Below are 19,131 nucleotides of genomic sequence, written 5' to 3'. Positions count from 1 at the left end.
ACTTCAGGTGGAGGAGATCCTGAAAGGGCAGGTAACAATAGCTGGCTTGGTGGAAGGGCAGATGGTGGTCTGGGGCTCAGTGGAAGCAGGGAGTTGGTGATGTGATGAGAATGCTTTGGAGTCAGGCCACCCTGATTCAAATCCTGTACTGTTCCTCACTAGGCACTAAAATGTTCCTTTACAGCTATCTCTACTACACTCTCTGCAATAAGCAGGAAGATTTCTTCTTGATGTTTTCATCAGGAGTCTGGCATACATATAAACCACCCACCAAGTTATATGGTTAGAAACCTGGGACTTCCCACTCCCTGCATCAAGACTTCAATATTCTCTCATGCTCACACAGGACTCAGAATTCTTGGAATTTCCCTTCTGCATATGTATCCTGTTAGTAACTTAATTGAGAATTAATAAAGAAATCAAAGAAGGGAAATTTTGTTGTTTGGGTTCAGCTATGTTGTTCCTGGATCCACTTTAGCCCCTGGGGCTGAATTCACCACCCATTGCTGCTGAACAGAACCTGTCCAGCCTGGTCATAAATATTTTTAAAGCAAAACAATAAAGTGAAATATATATATCCAGAAGAGACACAAAGGTAGTTCACATAATTTCTCACTAGTTTAGATAGTAAGGGAGGCGGTGCATGCCTTTAATTTCACCACTTCAAAAAAATTATTAATTTATTTACATCCAGGCTGCAGTTTCCCCTTCCTCCTCTCCCATCAGTCCTTCCCCACTACCTCCCCTCTACCCACCCCCATCCATTCCTCCTTCATTTCTACTAAGTGAAGAACCAGAGTTTTGTCTTCTGCCTCCATCTGTGTTTTGTGTAACCCAACTTCCCATAAAACATTCCAGTCCCATAAATGTCTAGGGGCAAAAGTAACAGGGTAGCCATCTGGAAAGTACACATAACTACAGAATGCTCTCTGCCCAAGATCAGATGATAAGAAGACTTGAAAAGCAACAGGTGAGGTTTGAAAATAAAATTTGTGAAAAGTCCCTAGACACAAGCCAATCAGGATTGAACCTATCATCCCACACCCTGCTAACATAGCTTTTCTGGGTTTTGACTTTAAATAATGCCCTCTAGAAGGATGGGGTACCTCATCTTGCCACTGCTGTGCCAATTGCTTTGACAAGGTCCCTGCCTGCTTGCATTGTGCACACAATAAACCTTGCTTTGCATTTCAGTGAGTCGGTCTCCCTGGTGGTCTTTTGGGATCCTCACGGACTGGCTATAACAGTAAGAAAAGGGCAGGCCTCCCACAGATATCAACAAAACATGGCATATCAAGTTGCAGTTAAGACTAGGCACCTCCCTTTGTATTAAGGCTGAGCAAGGTAACCCAGCATGAAGAATAGGGGCCCAAAAGTCTGTAAAGAGTCTGAGACAGGCTCTGTTCCCACTGTTAGGAGTCCCACAAGAATACCACACTATACAACTATAATATGTATGCACAGTGCCTAAGTCAGTCCCGTGCAGTCTCCCTAGTTGTCGGTTAGTCTCTATTATCCTGGGTTAGGTGATTCTGTGAGTTTTCTTGTGGTGTCCTTGACTCCTCTGGCTCCTACAATCATTTCTCCCCCTCTTCTACAGGATTCTCCAAACTCCTTTTGACTGTAAGTCTCTGTATCTCTCTGATGACAATTGGGCTAGGCACGAATCTGGTCACAGGGGATGGCCAGTTCAGATTTTGTATCCACTACTGCTAGGAATAGTCTTATCTAGGGTCTTCCTTATAGATTTCTGGGAGGTTCCCTTGTGCCAGGCTTTTATCTGACCCTCAAATGCTCTCCCTTTCCAGTAGTATCTTGCATTACTCTCCCCCTCTGATCTGATCCCCATAACCTGATCTCTCATGCTCCCACCCTCACCCACCCCTGTCTACTTATGAAATCTCTTCTATTTCCTCTTCCCAGGGATATATGGGCATCCCTTGCTACCTAGTCTCTCTGAATCCCAGGCATAGGCAGGTGAGTTTGATGTCAGGGTGGACTCCTTAGAGAGTGTCAGGACAGTCAGAACTATGTAGAGAGATCTCTCCTGGAAAGAGAGACAGAGACAGAGATAGAGAAAGACAGAGCCAGAGAGACACACACAGAGTAACTCATCAAGTGTGAGTGAGTAGAGACTTGCTCATTTATACTGGATGGCCTTATTCCATTAAGGGCAGCTCTGTTCTCATGACCTCAACAACTTCCCATAGGTCCCTCCTTTCAATACACCTTAATGCTGACCACTCCTTTATTGAGAAATCAAGATTCCATTATATAAATTCTAGGGAACACACTCAAATCATAGTGATAATTAAAAACTTCATTATCAACCCATATCACATTCTGTGTGACCTGCAAATCTACTGCCTAAAATAACCTAGAGAAGTAAGATCTGGTAGAGTGGCTTCAGTGGTATTGTTCCAGAAAGGGAGAGTAGGAGAGAGATGGCTGTGGAGTGAGAGAGGCATGAGAAAGATAATCATGTGGTAGTCCAGGGTTGCCAATGTAGGGAACACACAACCACACTGTCTCTGCCTCTTCCTCCCAAAGTCTGGACTGGAATAGGATCCCCAACTGGGCACAGACCCCAGAAATGGGAGAGGCTGTGCTATCAGGGTTTGATCTGGGACCCTGGACTGCATAACCCTTATTCTGGGAGGCACAGGGTTCCAGGAAGCAACACTGGAAGCAGAGTCAGAAGACACTGCTGGTTTCAGGAGTGAGTACCTTTCGAATGAGAGTTGCTCCAAGGGTGATAGATCTGGTCCCCGTATCCAGGGTGCTAGGTGGCACAGCCATAGGCCTGTATCTACGAAAGACAGATTTGAGGTGGAAGTCCTCGGTTTCTTACAGGACAATAGTAAACAGCATCATTCACATAAGAACCTGAGAACAGTTCGTCACATCTGCCTGTATCTCCTGCAGAGATACAACCTTATGGTAAGCATAAGCAGAAATTCAGAAGACTCAATTCACTGTCATGTTTTGCACTTGTGCTGTTGAAGTTGTTTTAATTATTTAATTATTTACTTTTGAGGCAGGGTTTCTCTACACAGCCCCAACTGTCCTGGAATTTACCACATAGACTGTGCTAGCCTCAAAATTATGGAGCTCTACCTGTCTCTGCCTCCCAAGTGCTGGAATTAAATGCGTCATCATACCTGGCCCTTTAAAGTTATTTTAAAACTAGTATGCAAAGGAACAGGTTTAATAATGGTGTTTTCACACATATAACGTTATATATCATTGTTATTTTCCCTTCCCCTCTGCTCTCCCCTGTCTCTCCTGCCCCTGCACTGATCCCCTCCCTCCTGTCATGCAGTCCTTCCATTCGCGTTCATGCCACATGAGTTGTTACAGCACTCCTTAGATCAGTGGTTCTCAACCTGCCTAACACTGAGACCCTTTAATACAGTTCCTCGTGTTATGCTGAACCCCAATCACAAAATTATTTTCATTGCTACTTCATAACTGTAATTTTGCTACTGTTATGAATCACAATGTAGATATCTGTTTTTCTCCATGGTGATTCCTGTAAATGACCAAAGGGGTCACAAGCCACAGGTTGAGAACCATTCCTTAGACATTAGATCGTCCCCTACTCTCTCATGATTCCCTTTCTACTTTCACAAAAAAAAACCTGTATACAAATGCACACTTACACATGCAAACATACGCATACATATACACACATGTGCATTTATATACACACACACACACACACGCATGCTCACACCATGCACATGAGTTTATACCTAGATATCTTGTATGAGAGGAAACATGCAGTTTCATCTTTCTGAGCTGGATTCTCTGTGATATAATGGCTCCAGAGCTTTCAGGAATATGAGTAACATAACAGGGAACAGACAAAGTGCTTGATCATTTGTAATCTAAAGGGGATGCACTGAATCCTCCAGCAAAAGTTGACATGTTCTTCATAAGTCACATTCTCCAGCAATGCCACACACTGGGCATTAGATAGCCTGAATGTGTACCTGAAGTTCTTTACAAGCACGTACATATGAAACAACTCCAGTTATTTGGTTATTACTTGTCTTACCATATTGGAAACATGCCTATTAAGTGTGTGTGTTGTGTTCACTAGTGTTCATGTGTGTGTGTGGAGGTCATGGGGAGAGCATGTGTAGGTTAAGGCTGGTTTCAGGTGTTTCTGTGTCACCTTCAACTTTACATTTTGAGACATTATTTCCCACTGAACCTAAAGTCTCCATTTTGGCTAGACTGACTGGTAAATGACTCCACCCCAATACTGGGGTTACAGGTTCTCACCACCATCCTAACTTTTATGGGAATCTAGTAGAGTCATTTTGTATAGGGCAACATTAGAATGTAACAGTTGTTTTTCTTTGGATTGAGGGTAAGAGTAGAATGTATTAGTGTTTGTTTGAGGTACTAAGACCTTGAGGAAACTACAGAGCACAGTGATTGTTTTCTATGATTTATAGAGTTGTTTTTCTGAGGAAGTTTTTCATCCATTGCATGACTTTAGTCATAAGACTATCCAGCACCCTTAGAGCATCTTGAATTGTTGGGTATGACAAACAATACACAATAAGAACTGACGTTGAAAGGGTGTGACAATTTCCTTGAGAGAACATACTGAATAGATCAAAGGGACCTTGGTATGAGGAACTTTTCCTATCCTCCAAATAATGCTTGTATACAATCAATAAATATGCTCTGAATGGGGTTCAAAGTTCAGTTCACAGAAACTGTTCCTCCCTGTTGCCAGAGAGCTTAAAACGACATTCTGAAGGGACTCTCCTTCTTTGGGCATTCTGTGCAACACAGACCCCAACACTTTTACACAGATGATGGAATATAAACTCAGGCCCTCTGCTTGGCCAGCAAGCATGTTGTTTTCTCAGTCATGCCCCCAGCCCCAAGATACCCACAGTTCTTCAGTATAGAGCCAAACTTACCACTACCAAGGCCAACCACCTCTAGTGTTATCTTCTGTTTCGGCTGTAGTAAGACCACAGCATTTGGGTCTTCTTCACAGTTTTCTTCAGCCCAGTTTCACTATCAGACTGTGTAACATTCACCCCAATTTTACTCCATACTTTTTCTGAGAATCTTACTTCTACATCTTCAGAAGACACATGAAATCCTGCTCTAAAGCCATTTCAAACTGACTAGCCCTCTCTACATCTCCAAAATGGGTGGCTTTTGAGGTGAGTGCTGTGGTCAATGTCATTAGTTTGTGTGGCCTTCTGATAGGGATGGGAATCCCACACCATCATCAAACTCTCAAACAGATCACAACCCAGGACAGGTTAGAACAGTGACAGGTCGCCTTTAAAGGGCTTTCCCTCTTTGAGGCAGTCTGGGCTTCTGTGAGATCAGAGATCAGAGCTTCCTTTAACAGAACTGTGAGGAGAGAGGACAGGACTGCTCCCCTGAGTGAGACTGACAGCTCACAGCATGTTATCATTGTGCAATCCAGGTCATGATGTACTGTCCACTCTTCCTGTGACTGCAACAATGACTAGTGATTGTAGGCATAGAGTTGGCTCTGAGCCACAGGCACTGCCCTCTGTCCCTGCAGATGACAAATGCTGCTGATATCTTGGAATCCTGCAGCCCCAGATATGCAGGGTCCTGTGTTAGGGTCTAGCAAAATGGAGAACAGCACAGCTTTCTGATATAAAGAACTGTGACAGTGTCTGACTCCATCCAGTAAGCCTCAGGCACAGAACAGGTGCTGCCCAGCAATTTAAGCTTTTTCCTCAACCATAGGTTGAAAGAATCCTCTGTTCCATGCTGTAGAACACATGTACTTGTCATCCTTATGCAGGCTGGCTGTAAACTTTGGTTCCCCCCTGAGGGGAGGAAACTCACTTATCTAGATGCAATACTGATGGCTTCATGGAACAGAGCTCCTACTCAAGGAATAAACATTGATTTCATTTCTTCCCCTTGGGATTTTCCTGGTGGAAGCTGCTGTACCCTAGGCTTCCAGTATGACATATATGAGGACTTATAGTGGTAGCATTCTAAAAAACAAAAGCCTGGACCAAGAACGCTTTGGCTGTACTTCCACTCTGGAGTATAGAAAAGAGGGTGGAAATAATGTAAGAGATTCAGGAAGTCTTCTTTGATATTGTATCTTCTAGACATGTCAGAGAAACTGCACCCATGAAAGCTCTACAATATTGCTCTCCAAATAAGACCTGAACAAGGACACCTTCAGCTTAACTCAACATGTATGGGATAAATCTCACAGGGTCCAATCCTCAGCTAAAGAGCTACAAGCAACTGATGACTGATTAGAGAGGGAGAATTAGACTTCCCCAGGAAGGAGACTCCTTATTGGTTATTCAATATCAAGTGGTCAGTCCTAGAAACATGCAAGCAACACTAAACAGACTGAAGCTGTTGTATTTATATATTTATTTGTTTATATATGTATACAAAAATAGGGGTAATTGGTAGTGGGAAGGCTTAAGAAAGAAAGAGGTGGAGAGATAGAGAAAATGGGAAGCAGATATGAGGGTAAGAGGGTATTAAAAAGCCATATGGTCAACCTACTAGGTGCCAGACCCTTAAATAAAACCGACTCCCCCTCTTATAGCAATTATAAATTTGCAGTTCTGAGCTAGGGTGGGATATCATGCTTACCTACTCTATTTTGGGATTTTGTCTGACTTGAGGCTATATGCAAAAGTGCCCCACTGCATCCAGAAGAAAGATTGTTTCCTTGTAGTAATAGACTGCCTTTGGGTGTTACAACTTTCATTCCTTAGTCCATCATTTGGGTAAGTGGGGAGGGAATGACGGATCTAGGAGGAGTTAGGTGAGAGAATTAATGCAATTACTAAACATTTTACAATTAAAAATGATAAAAATAAAAGAGAGAGAGAAAGTAATAAAAAGCCCTATATAAACCTACAATCTTGTAAACAAATGTAAAAGTTGGAAAGGAAGTACCCTACATGGCTGGCAAAAGGTCTCCTTGAAGTGATGGATTATGGAACAAAATGTCAGTGGCAGAAGTAGGATTGCTCATGATCTGTTGATAGAAAGCCCGTGTGGGCTCAAGAAACATCACAGGCTCTTATCCCTGCTCTTGGTTGCCTATCAGAACTAGGTGATAACACTTGATTGTTGAAGCTACCACATTCATATTCACACGATACAGAGCCATGAAGATGGAGTTTTGTTGGATGTCTCCTTCCAGCCTGGTAGCTTTCATTGTGTCAGAAGACACTATGCAGGCCGTTGGGGGAGAAGAGTCTCACCTAACTGTGAATCTAACTATGACATCAACCTGCCAGGAAAGATGAGAAGTAGTGGCATAGATGTTATGTGGGAAACCAACAGCTCTCTGATTGGACTGGAGGTCCACTCCATAGGAGGAATTCCTATTTGGTGCCATAAACACATTCAAAATCCCATGGCATACAAGGTCATAGGACCTAGGGGTGTGATGTACATCAAATTCACTGGTGTGGGAGAATTGTCTGCAATCTGTCAATCATGTTTTAAATAAACACTGATTGGCCAGGCAGAAAATAAAGGTGGGAAAACCAGACAGGAAGTAAAAATGATGTAATGAGAACAGGAGAATTCCGGGAAGGAGGAAGTTGATTCCTTCCACTCGTGCCTAGACCACCGAAACAGCAGGATGTGATCTGCTCCACTGAAAAAGGTACTGAGCCACCACATGGCTAACATATATCAGAAAAATGGGTTAATCGAGATGTGAGAGTTAGCCAATAAGAGGCTGAAACTAATGGGCCAAGCAGTGTTTAAAAGAATACAATTTGCGTGTTGTTATTTCAGGTATAAAGCTAGCCGTGCGGGAAGACTGGCATGGGAACGCAGCCCGCCACTCCATCAACAATTCACAAAGCATTGGACACTTTCTAAACAAGTACGTTTATACTCACAGACAGTAAACACCCTTGGCTTTGATCAGAGTGTCTTCCCTTCGGTTGAACTGCAATGATGGCAGAGAAGAATGAGCAATACAAGGTGCTGAGAACAAGGGTTTGTTTAGGGCTCAGCACTAAATAAAACATGTATGCCTTGACTCCTAGGCTCAGAAAACCTTGCAAAAGAGGTGATAGAAAGATTGTAAGAGCTGGAAGACAGGGAGAATCACCGTAATATGCCATCTTCTACGCAACAAGCAGTCACGGCAAGCACAAACTTACAATTCTGGATCACTGTGCCAAGTCTGCTCAAGAATGGGCCCATCAGTGGCCAGGAAGGGGTGGAAGATGAACTGAGGGGGCTCTTTATCTCACTTCTGAATTGTTCCTTTGAATAAATTTGGGGGAAGGCAGAGTCAGTGCCTTCAGATGTGTGCCACTGGTGACCCAATCAGGCTACAGTGAACAGTCCCAGTGCAATGGTTACACAGATGCATCAGATTAAACTAAGTAGGCCATACAACAAAGCCCTGAGTCATGAACAAAGGAAAGGGACAAGTAGGGAGGAGGAGGTATTTATTGGGATAGGAGGGAGATTAGCAAAAGTGGGGGAAAGGTGTAACAAGGATGCATTATATACATATGTGAAACCATTAAAGAACCAATTCAATAATAACAATAACAATAATAAAATAGAAACAGTGAAAAATACTCTCCAAATGGTTGATTACAAACGATCAGATTCTGAGATGACTTGAAGCTCTGCTCTTCAAGATGGTCTAGAGGAAGTCAGATCTGTCTGAGAACTGGTAGGGCGAGGCTCCTGTATAAAGAGGGATATGAGGAGGTATAGGGTGGGAGACAGAGACACATGGAGTGTTTTATAGCTACCCAAGGATAGGAATGTATGGCCTCAGCAAGTCTACATTCATGAGGGTAGGGCTCAGACAGCCATGCTTTCTCCTACCCCCTGGACTGCAATAGAAAACTTACCTGGGCATAGATTGTGGAGATGGGGGAGGATCTGCAATTGGGCTTTATGCCTGGGATCTTGAACCTAACAATCCCCTGATTCTTGGAAGCTGAGGACTCCAGGCAGCATTGCTGAAAACAGGGCCAGTAGATACAGCCAGGGCCACAAAGGCTGGTGCCATTCAGGGGCAGGATAGTATCATTGTCACAGCACTGCTTGAAGGGGTTGTAAATATGATCCCCACATCTAGGTGCTGGCTGGCACAGCAGTGGCTCAGTATCTGGGAAGAGTCACAGCTGAATGACCTACCCAGAACAGACTAAGACCCCATCCACAGCCCATTCCCTTCCCCCTCGCTGTATGGTCCATTCTTACCTGTGGATCTTACTAAGTGCAGGAATGTAGAAACCAGGACTGCAGCTGAGAAAGAGAAGGGAAGGAAGGATGCTGCAACTAGCAGGCTAGGGTAGAGGCCAAAAGATGGTGCCACTGACTAATTTGAGGCTAATAATTCAGGGTGGATTTGACATTAATAGGAGTCCTGGGAGAGGAATGACAAGTAAGGAAAAGCAGGGAGGGCTCCAAGAAGAGGGTGATTGAAAGTCATAGACTTGGAAATTGCAACATAGTCAGAGAATCCAGTAAGGATGCTTGACAGGAGTGGGGTGGTGTTTGTGCAGGTTGGGATGGGGAGGGTGTATCTGGGGTGGAGCTCAAAACAGAACAAGTAAGAAATATGTGAATTTGATGTTCAGAGGTAATGTCTATGTCCCCTTGGCCTCATGTTTCCTTACCAAAAATCCTGGTCACCATGGTTCTGTTTCTGCTGCAGAGCAGCAGGAGGTAGAGAAGGAGGAGCAGAAGTAAAGATTCAAGGACTTTGAGCTGTTATTTAAACCCCAAGTGAAAGGGGTGCAGCAGGAAGCTAAATAGACTCTGTGTGTGTGTGTGTGTGTGTGTGTGTGTATGTGTGAACTGTGGGAACAACTTAGCAACCTGCTTATCTAATATCTGTTTTGATGTGAAGATTACCTAAAACTTCCCCAAAGAAATGGTGTATGAGTATGAGGCAGGTATATTTATCTCTTAATGATAAGGCCCATGAGTCTTATAGATTCACTAGTGAAATGTTCTTGAAGTTGATGTCATATTTCAGCTTATGCATTCCATTTTGAAATCAGAAGGAAACATGGGTATGTCAACAGAAATGAAATCACAAATATACCAAAGTGTTATTGCCCCCAAATCTTTAAATCTGTTTTCAAATTCTTGCATCAAATCAAGAATATAGATTTTTCACTGTGCACAAGACTATGTTTAGATCAAGTCTAGAATAATGCTCAAAATTGGTTGCCTTAATCTGAACATTCACAATTTAAGGTTTTAGAATGCTGTTGTGATTTTTAAACATTGGGCTGATAAATTGGTTTCACTTTGAAGATGTAAATTTGACTCATTTAAATGAACATTTATAACCACTAAAAATGCTAGAGCTATAAGCTAGAGCTTTCATTAAGTTCTAGAACAAGTTTTGTTTTTGATACCATAAATGACTTAGTAAGGCATCAAAAATCATAAAATCCTTTTAACATTCAGCTTTGACTTAGCTACTTTATTTCCAGTAGGTAAATGTGTTGCTGAGGTATTAGCAAAACAGAGAACAACATTACGTTTAGGCAAAAAAAATTTAGGGCCAGGGAATTGAGAGGGGTGTATCTGACCTGCTTAAGGTGAATCCTTCAATTCGGCTCCCTGGAACTCACAAGAATTTTTTGGATTTGTGAAAACATAAGTTTCAAACAATAGCATATCAAAATGACTAATGAAAAGCATCTTTAACACTATAAAAGGCAGTGTGTGAGAGGAATGCACTTGTCACACCTTGATAACTTGCATGTACACACCTTAATAACTTGTATTTGTATTTTGCAGAAATTTGTTTGGTGAGGTTGTCCTTTTAAACTGACAAAACCTCTCAGCTATCAAACTGCATCAGAGATCTTTGGGTAGGATAAAATTTTACTTGAGTTATTGATTAAAAAACCACAAAGAATTTACTTGGTTTGGCACCTAGAACCTTCATGCTCCTTGAGGGTTGTATTTGCCTTTTGCTGTTTAGTTCAGGGTCTGCCAGGCTCCAGAAGATCTTGTGGACTAAGAAATCTGTAGAAAGACAAGCTTACCTTGACCTGAGTGGCTAGGCTGTGGATTCCAGTGATTCTGTCCATTGTCTGGAGATCTTCTGTTTAGATAGAAGGCAGTTTTTCCCAGTGGTCAAGACTTGGCAGTTGATATGAATTGTGGTGGATGTTGTTTTGTGTTCATTTGTCTTTTGTCTTCTTTGGAGGAAGTAGAGTACTGCTTCTAGGAGCCAACCTGTCTCTTTTTGTTATGAAAAGTTTTTTTAAATAATTAATTATTTAAATGTCATATTCCTTAGATCTCTGAGCAGTTGAGGGCTATTTATCAGGTGTAACTACAGTATAGAATCTGCCTGGAGAGCTGGGTCCAAGCTTAACTGTAATGGCTCTCAACTTAACAGGTAAATCAGAGTAGGATTACATATAGTATTTTTTTGTAAGAAACTTAAGAGTACATACCAATTTAAAACATGAAACTTATTGTTTTGTAGTCTGAAATGGGATACAATGAACAGACAATTATATTTAACTATAAACACAGGTGAATTTAAGTTACATGTATGCACACATATACACACACAGTGAACAGGAATTGGGTGAAGTGGATGCTCTTGGTGGGCCCTACCAAAGACATGCCACTATGCAAAACACACAGGTAACAGATTCAACACTAGGAAACCAGGCAGGGAATACCTCAGTAAAGATGGTGAGACTTGGTCACCTGACCAGGCTCTCAGTTAAGATGGTGGTGAAGTTACCTGACCTCAGTTAAGATGGCAGTAAGGTCATCCATGTAACAGAGTTAGCACTGGGGAACCAGGCGGGGAATATTTCAGTAAAGGTGGCAAAACTTTGTTACCTGACATGGCCCTCAGTTAAGATGGCAGTGAAGTCACTTGACCTCAAATAAGATGGTGGTAAGGTCACCTGACCTCAGTCAAAATGGCAGCAGTCACATGTTGTATGGAAGAGAGACCTAAAGGAATGATCTGCCCTATTGTTGAGCCACCATGCCACAAGCTGCGGAGGGCAGCAAAGGCTGGAATTAAAAATAGCTGCCTTGTGGATCCGACCACTTTTGTTGGCAGCAGTAGCGGTGGCAGGGACAGTTTGAGGAAAAGCAGAGCCAGCGGGACACAAACAGAACAATAGTTTGAGGGTTTATACCATAGCTGAATATATGAAAATCAGTGAAAAATCACCACAGGTCCTATAGAAGAGCGACTTTTCTCTATAGGTGGTATATGAAACAGCAGCAAACACTGCAGGGCCTGTAGAAGAGTGTCCTCTCTCTACAGGCAGGGTGTGAGAGCCTCATTGGCTCTGGTCTGGGCAACTTGGAAGCAAGAGAGGCTAGAGGCTGCTCTGAGTGGTCTCTCACAGTGGGGACCACTGATGAGTGGTCCAAAAGAAAAAAGAAAAGAAAAGAAGAAAGAGAAGAAAGAAAAATTCGAGGCTCATGGGTCCCCAGTCGAATGCACCACACAGCGTGTGCAGTGCTAATGTGGGAGGACTGACACTGGGTCACCCAGTCATGTTTTCGGCTATGACAAGCAGCAAAGGGCTCAACTGTAGCCATGAAGGCTGTGGTTGGGGGCTGGAAGGGAGAAAACTCACCACCGAAGCTGCTGGTATGCATAGAGGTCTGCATTCAGGCAGATGGAACACGTGGTTGTTGTGGAAAAAATACCCAGTTCCAGTTCCCAACCCTGGGAGAGGGGTGTGAGAGCCATTTGAGTTATGACACCAATGTTATAGTTTAAGTAACATGCTGCATGTTTCCCAAGGGACACAGGAGCAGAAATGCTGCAGGTCTCTGAGAGGTGGCGGTGGGCAGTGGGCCTTGAGACCATGCTGCAGGTCCCCAAGTGGTGACAGGCAGTGGGTAGTGGGTCCTGAGACCACGGTGGGTCATGAAGGCAGCTGGGTCCCAAACAGGGAGGCCCCAAATGGCTCATGGGCCATGAGAGCCAGCAGGTCCTGGCGTGGAGCCGCTTGGTGGGTGAGAGACTGAGATGGGTAGGCACACCATGCAAAGGGAGTGGGTATTTATTTAGTGGGTTATGGATGGAAAAGGGAAAAGAAGAGAAGGGGAGAGAGGGAAGAGGAAACAAGCCCCCATCCCTAACCCCAAAATCATCTGCAATTGACAACAATTGACAAAAGAAAAATTAGTTTCCTCTGATGGATCTCACTGCGTTTACAAACCACACAGTAGATGGCCAATACAAAATGAATTCAATGGTATTTTGGAAATGATTTGTATCATAATGATAGGTCTGTATAATTTTTTTTACTTGTCCTTTGATTATCTATCATGCTTTCTGACTTTGCATTTTTATGGGTTTTGTGTATGTGTGTGCATATTTGTGTCTCTGTGTGTATATGTCGCTCATGCCTTTTCTTTTTTCGTTTGTCTATTTGCTTTGTTTTATTCTTTTTTTTTCTTGTTTGATTTCTTTCTTTTTTCAAGGTTCTTTGTTTATCCTTTTATGGAAAACAGATTTTTTTTCTCTTATAATATCCTGATTATGGTTCCGTTTCCTCTACTATTCCTAGGTCCCCCTCCCCTCCTTTCCCCTTTTCCCTTCCCCTTTCTTTGTCAATCTCTTCCTTTTCTGTCTCTCATTAGAAAAGAACAGGCTTCTAAGAGATAATAATAAATATAACAAAATAAAGCAGCAAGATTAAAAAAACTATCACAGGAAAAGCCAATAGAAGGAAAAGAGCCCAAGAGAAGGCAGAGTGAGAGATCCCATTTTTTCACACATCTATGAATTACATAAAAGCACTAAACTAGAAGGGCAGTGGTGGCTCACACCTTTAATCCCATCACTCTGGAGGCAGAGGCAGTTAGATCTCTGTGAGTTTGAGGCCAGCCTGGTCTACAAGAGCTAGGTCCAGTACAGTATCCATAGCTACAGAGAAACCTTATCTCAAAAACCAAAAGAAAGAAAACAAACAAAAAAAACCCACTAAACTACAAGTCATTATGTATATGCAAACAACCTGGTGCAGACACATGCAGGCCTTGTGCATTCTGCTTCAGTCTCTGTGAGTTCTTATAAATTTTGCTCATGTTGATTTCTCATGTTAATTTTTCTCACATTGTGTTTTAGTGTCCTCCATCCCTACTAGCTCTTATATTCTTTTCTTCTCCTCTTCTGTAGGGCTTCCTGAGCTCTGAGAGGAGGAATTTGATGGAAACATCCCATTTAGAGTTGGATGTTTCCAGGTTCTGGCTATTACAAACAATGCTGCTATGAACATAGTTGAGCATATACTTTTGTTGTATGACAGGGCATCTCTTGGGTATATTCCCAAGAGTGGTATTGCTGGGTCCAGGGGTAGGTTGATCCCGAATTTCCTGAGAAACCACCATACTGCTTTCCAAAGTGGTTGCACAAGTTTGCATTCCCACCAGCAATGAATGAGTGTACCCCTTTCTCCACAACCTCTCCAGCAAAGGCTATCATTGGTGTTTTTTATTTTAGCCATTCTGACAGGTGTAAGATGGTACCTTAAAGTTGTCTTGATTTGCATTTCCCTGATCACTAAGGAAGTTGAGCATGACCTTAAGTGTCTTTTGGCCATTTGAACTTCTTCTGTTGAGAATTCTCTGTTCAGCTCAGTGCCCCATTTTATAATTGGGTTGATTAACCTTTTAAGATCTAGTTTCTTGAGTTCTTTATATATTTTGGAGATCAGACCTTTGTCAGTTGCGGGACTGGTGAAGATCTTCTCCCAGTCAGTGGGTTGCCTTTTTGTCTTAGTGACAGTGCCCTTTGCTTTACAGAAGCTTCTCAGTCTCAGTAGGTCTCATTTATTCAATGATGCCCTTAGTGTCTGTGCTGCTGGGGTTATATGTAGGAAGTGGTCTCCTGTGCCCATGTGTTGTAGAATACTTCCCACTTTCTCTTCAATCAGGTTCAGTGTGTTCGGACTGATATTGAGGTCTTTAATCCACTTGGACTTGAGTTTTGTGCATGGTGATAGATATGGATCTATTTTCATTCTTCTACAGATTGACATCCAGTTTTGCCAGCACAATTTGTTTAAAATGCTCTCTTTTTTCCATGCCCTTCAACGGAAGAATGGATGAAGAAAGTATGGAATATATACATATTAGAGTCCTACTCAGCAGTAAAAAACAATGACTTCTTGAATTTTGCATACAAATGGACGGAAATAGAAAACACTATCCTGAGTGAGGTAAGTCAGACCCAAAAAGAGGAACATGGGATGTACTCACTCATATTTGGTTTCTAGCCATAAAAGACATTGAGCCTATAATTCGTGATCCTAGAGATGCTAAATAAGAAGGGGAACCCAAAGAAAAACATATAAGCATCCTCCTGAATATTAACCTTCATCAGGCGATGAAGGGAGACAGAGACCCACATTGGAGCACCCGACTGAAAATTCAAGGTCCAAATCAGGAGCAGAAGGAGAGAGAGCATGAGCAAGGAACTCAGGACCGAGAGGGGTGCACCCACACACTTAGACAATGGGGATATTCTATCGGGAACTCACCAAGGCTAGCTGGCCCGGGTCGGAAAAAGCATGGAATAAAACCGGACTCGCTGAACATAGCAGACAATGAGGACTACTGAGAACTCAAGAACAATGGCAATGGGTTTTTGGTCCTACTGCATGTACTGGCTTTGTGGAAGCCTAGTTTGGATGCTCACCTTACTAGACCTGGATGGAGGTGGTGGGGGGTCCTTGGACTTCCCACAGGGCAGGGAACTCTGGTTGCTCTGTGGGCCAATGAGGGAGGGGGACTTGATTGGGGGATGGGGAGAGAAATGGGAGCCAGTGGAGGGGAGGAGGCAGAAATCTTTAATAAATAAATAAAATAGAGTTGGATGTTCCATGGTCTCTCACTCTGCATGGTATCTGGTTGTGACAATCTTTATTAGTTCCCATCTGCTGCAGGAGGCAGTTTCTCTGATTCTCTGATAATGACTGAACAAGCTACTGATCTGCGAGTACAATAGAATTTTGTTAGGAGTCATTTTTATCACGATGTGTGCTTTTTCTTAAAAAAAAAATAGCATTTTTTAAATTACCCTAGGTCCCCTAGCTTCTGGCTCTTTGTTACCCAAGCAAAGTCAAACTTGGGGTCCATATTGTTTAGTGACCCTTAAGTTAAATGAATTCTTGACCACTCCCACAAGATTTGCATAACCATTGCCCTACATTTCTTGCACATCTACCATTGTAGATAAAAGGTTTATGGTTGGCATGAAATTTACTTTTTTCTTTTGACAACCTGAAAAGTTCACTCTGATACCAAAAACTCACTGTATGTAAGCAACAACTTGACTTCCCAATGTTCAATGAGTTGTATAGGTTTTGTCATTAGCAATGGGGCCTTGCTGTCAGATTGTGGAGAACAATCTATAGAATTGGCAGCATCCTGGGTTGTTAAGGAGATTCTTATGGGACCATGTGACCAAAAATTCAATTAGATGTAACCCAATCCTAGTCCTGGAAGCTTGATTTGGTGACAAGAGATGGCCAGTTGAGACTCTGTCTCCCTTATTGTTTGGCAATTTTATTTAGATCATCTCCACAGATGTATATATATTAATCAATTTTCTACTGTATTAGGTTTCCATACTACCCCAAAAATGTTCCTTAATTTTAGCTGTTTTTCCTTGTTTTCCATTTCTCAAGTCCCCCATCTTCATCCCCAATTAATCTTACAGTTCCAGCCTCCCATTTACCCACAATTATTTATTTCATTTTCCTTCCCTAACAAGATCTATCTGTTCCTTTATGCTATACCTAGTCCCTTACTCTATACCTATTCTCTGTGGTTCTATGGATTGTAACTTTGTTATCTTTGACTCCACAGCTAATAATCAAATATAAATAAATACCTATCATAATTGTCTGCCTGGGTCTGGGAATCCTCACTCAGGATGATTCTTTTCTAGATCTCTCCAGTTGTCTGCAAATTTTAGAATTTCATTTTTTAATGGTTGGATAATACTTCATAGTGTAAATATACCACATTTTCTTTATCAAGTCTTTTGTTGAGGGACATCTAGGTTGTTTCCAGCTTATGGATATTATAAATAGAGCAACAATGAATGTGGTTGAGCAAATGTCTTTGTGATAGGATGAAGCATCCTTTTGGTAAATGCTCAGTAGTGGTATAGTTGTATATTTAAGTAGATTAATTCCCAATTGTCTGAGGAACCACCATACTGATTTCCATTGTGTCTGTACAAATTTGCACTCCCACCACCAATGAATGAGGGTTTTCCTTATTATTACTCTTATTCAAAATCTTCACTAGCATGAGCTATCACTTGTGTTGTTGATCCTAAGCATTATGTGGTATGGAATACTCATTTTCACTGCATGAAGATGTGTCACTGTAATTGGTTTAATAAAAATCTAAATGGTAAGTAGCTAGGCAGGGGGTATAGTTGGGATTTGTGAACAGAGAGAGCTCTGGGAATAAGAAAGACAGAGTTATGAGCCAGATGCAGAATAACCAGGATAGGCATAATGAAGATTAGGTAATGAGCTTGTGGAAGAATGTAGATTAAAAATATTTCAGCCTGGCATGGGGAAGCACACCTTAATTCCAGGAGGCAAAGACAGAAAGATCTGTGTGAGTTCAAGGCCAATCTTGTCTACAAAATGAGTTTCAGAACAGCCAATATTGTTACACAGAAAAACTGTTTCAAAAAACCAGAAAAAAGTGAATTTAAGTTAAAGGAGTTGGAAAAAAGCCTAAGCTAATGCTGAGCTTTAATAATTCATAGTACATCTCTTTCTATTTTGTGAGCTGTCAGTTCCAAAAGAAAAATCCATCTACAATTCTGACTGGAGTAAAGTGAAGTCTAAAGTAATTTTAGTTTACAATTCCATAATGGCTAAGGATGTTGAACATTTCTTTAAGTGTTTCTTAACTATTTGAATTACTTCAATTAAGAATTTTCTGTTGGGAATAGCCTGTTTGTCATTTGTATATAGGAAGGTTAATAAATTATTTTCATTTAATATTGTGTCCAGTGACTGCCCTGAAGGTGTTTATCAGATGTAGGAGTTTCCTGGTAGAAGTTTTATGATTATTTATGTATAGTACCATATCATCTGCAAATAGAGATACTCTGACTTCTTCCTTTGCAATTTGTATTCCCTTGATCTCCTTTATTTGTCTTATTGCTCCAGCTAGAACTTCAAGTGTGATTTTTAATAAATGTGGAGAGAGTGGACAGCCTTGTCTTGTTCTGGATTTTAGCATAATTGCTTTGAGTTTCTCTCTATTTAATTGGATGCTGGCTATAGGCTTTCTGTAAATTGCCTTTTTTATGTCTAGGTTTGTCCTTTGTATCCCTAATCTCTCCAAGACTCCTATCATGAGTGTTGGATATTTTCACAGGCTTTTTTCAGCATCTCATGAGATGATAATGTGTATTTTTTCTTTCAGTTTATTTATTTATTGATTACATTGACAGATTTTCTTATATCAAACCATCCATGCATCTCTGGGATTAAGCCTACTTGATCATTGTGAATGATCTTTTTGATGTATTCTTTTTGTAAGTAGTTTACTGAGAATATTTACTTTTATGGCCTTATGGGGAATTGAAATGGAATTCACTTAGTGTTCTGAGTCTTTATATACATAGTTAAATTATGAAGGTGTTCCTTTTGATTTTTTTCTGTGTAATGATGTGAGGATTATTTTCATTAACTCTTCTTTGAAGTTCTGGTAGAAGTCTGCACTAAAATCATCTGGCCCTGAACTTTTTTGAACTTCGATGGACTACTTCTATATTACTTGGGTTATAGTTCTTTTTAAATTGCTAATCTGATCTTGATTTGACTTTTGCAGGTCATATAAATCAAAAAGTTATCTATTTTTTTTTAGATTTTCCAATTTGATGGAGTATAAGTTTTTTTAAAAAAATTCCTTATGATTTTCTGGAGTTCAATAGTGTCTGTTGTAATGTCCTCCTTTTCATCTCTAACTTATTAATTTAGTGTTCTATTGTTAATTTGGCTAGGAGTTCATTAACATCATTAAATTTCTCGAAGAACCAACTCCATTTCACTGATTCTTTATAATTTTTTGTTTCTATTTTATTGATTT

At 41.3% G+C, this 19,131-nt stretch overlaps 1 protein-coding gene across 1 annotated transcript; it reads right to left on the bottom strand.

Moving 5' to 3' along the window:
* Window positions 1-7,909: 7,909 nt before the first annotated feature.
* Window positions 7,910-9,684, bottom strand: LOC130868699 (insulin growth factor-like family member 4). The gene is made up of 3 exons (XM_057760822.1): window positions 9,666-9,684; window positions 8,892-9,151; window positions 7,910-7,963 (listed from the first exon to the last, which is right to left on the bottom strand). The coding sequence occupies exons 1-3, from the start codon at window positions 9,682-9,684 to the stop codon at window positions 7,910-7,912; spliced, it is 333 nt and encodes a 110-aa protein (XP_057616805.1).
* Between the last annotated feature and the right edge of the window lie 9,447 nt (window positions 9,685-19,131).

Source organism: Chionomys nivalis, chromosome 2 (genome assembly GCF_950005125.1).
Source record: "Chionomys nivalis chromosome 2, mChiNiv1.1, whole genome shotgun sequence".
NCBI classification, from domain to species: domain Eukaryota; kingdom Metazoa; phylum Chordata; class Mammalia; order Rodentia; family Cricetidae; genus Chionomys; species Chionomys nivalis.
This window is presented reverse-complemented; position numbering and strand designations above follow the sequence as displayed.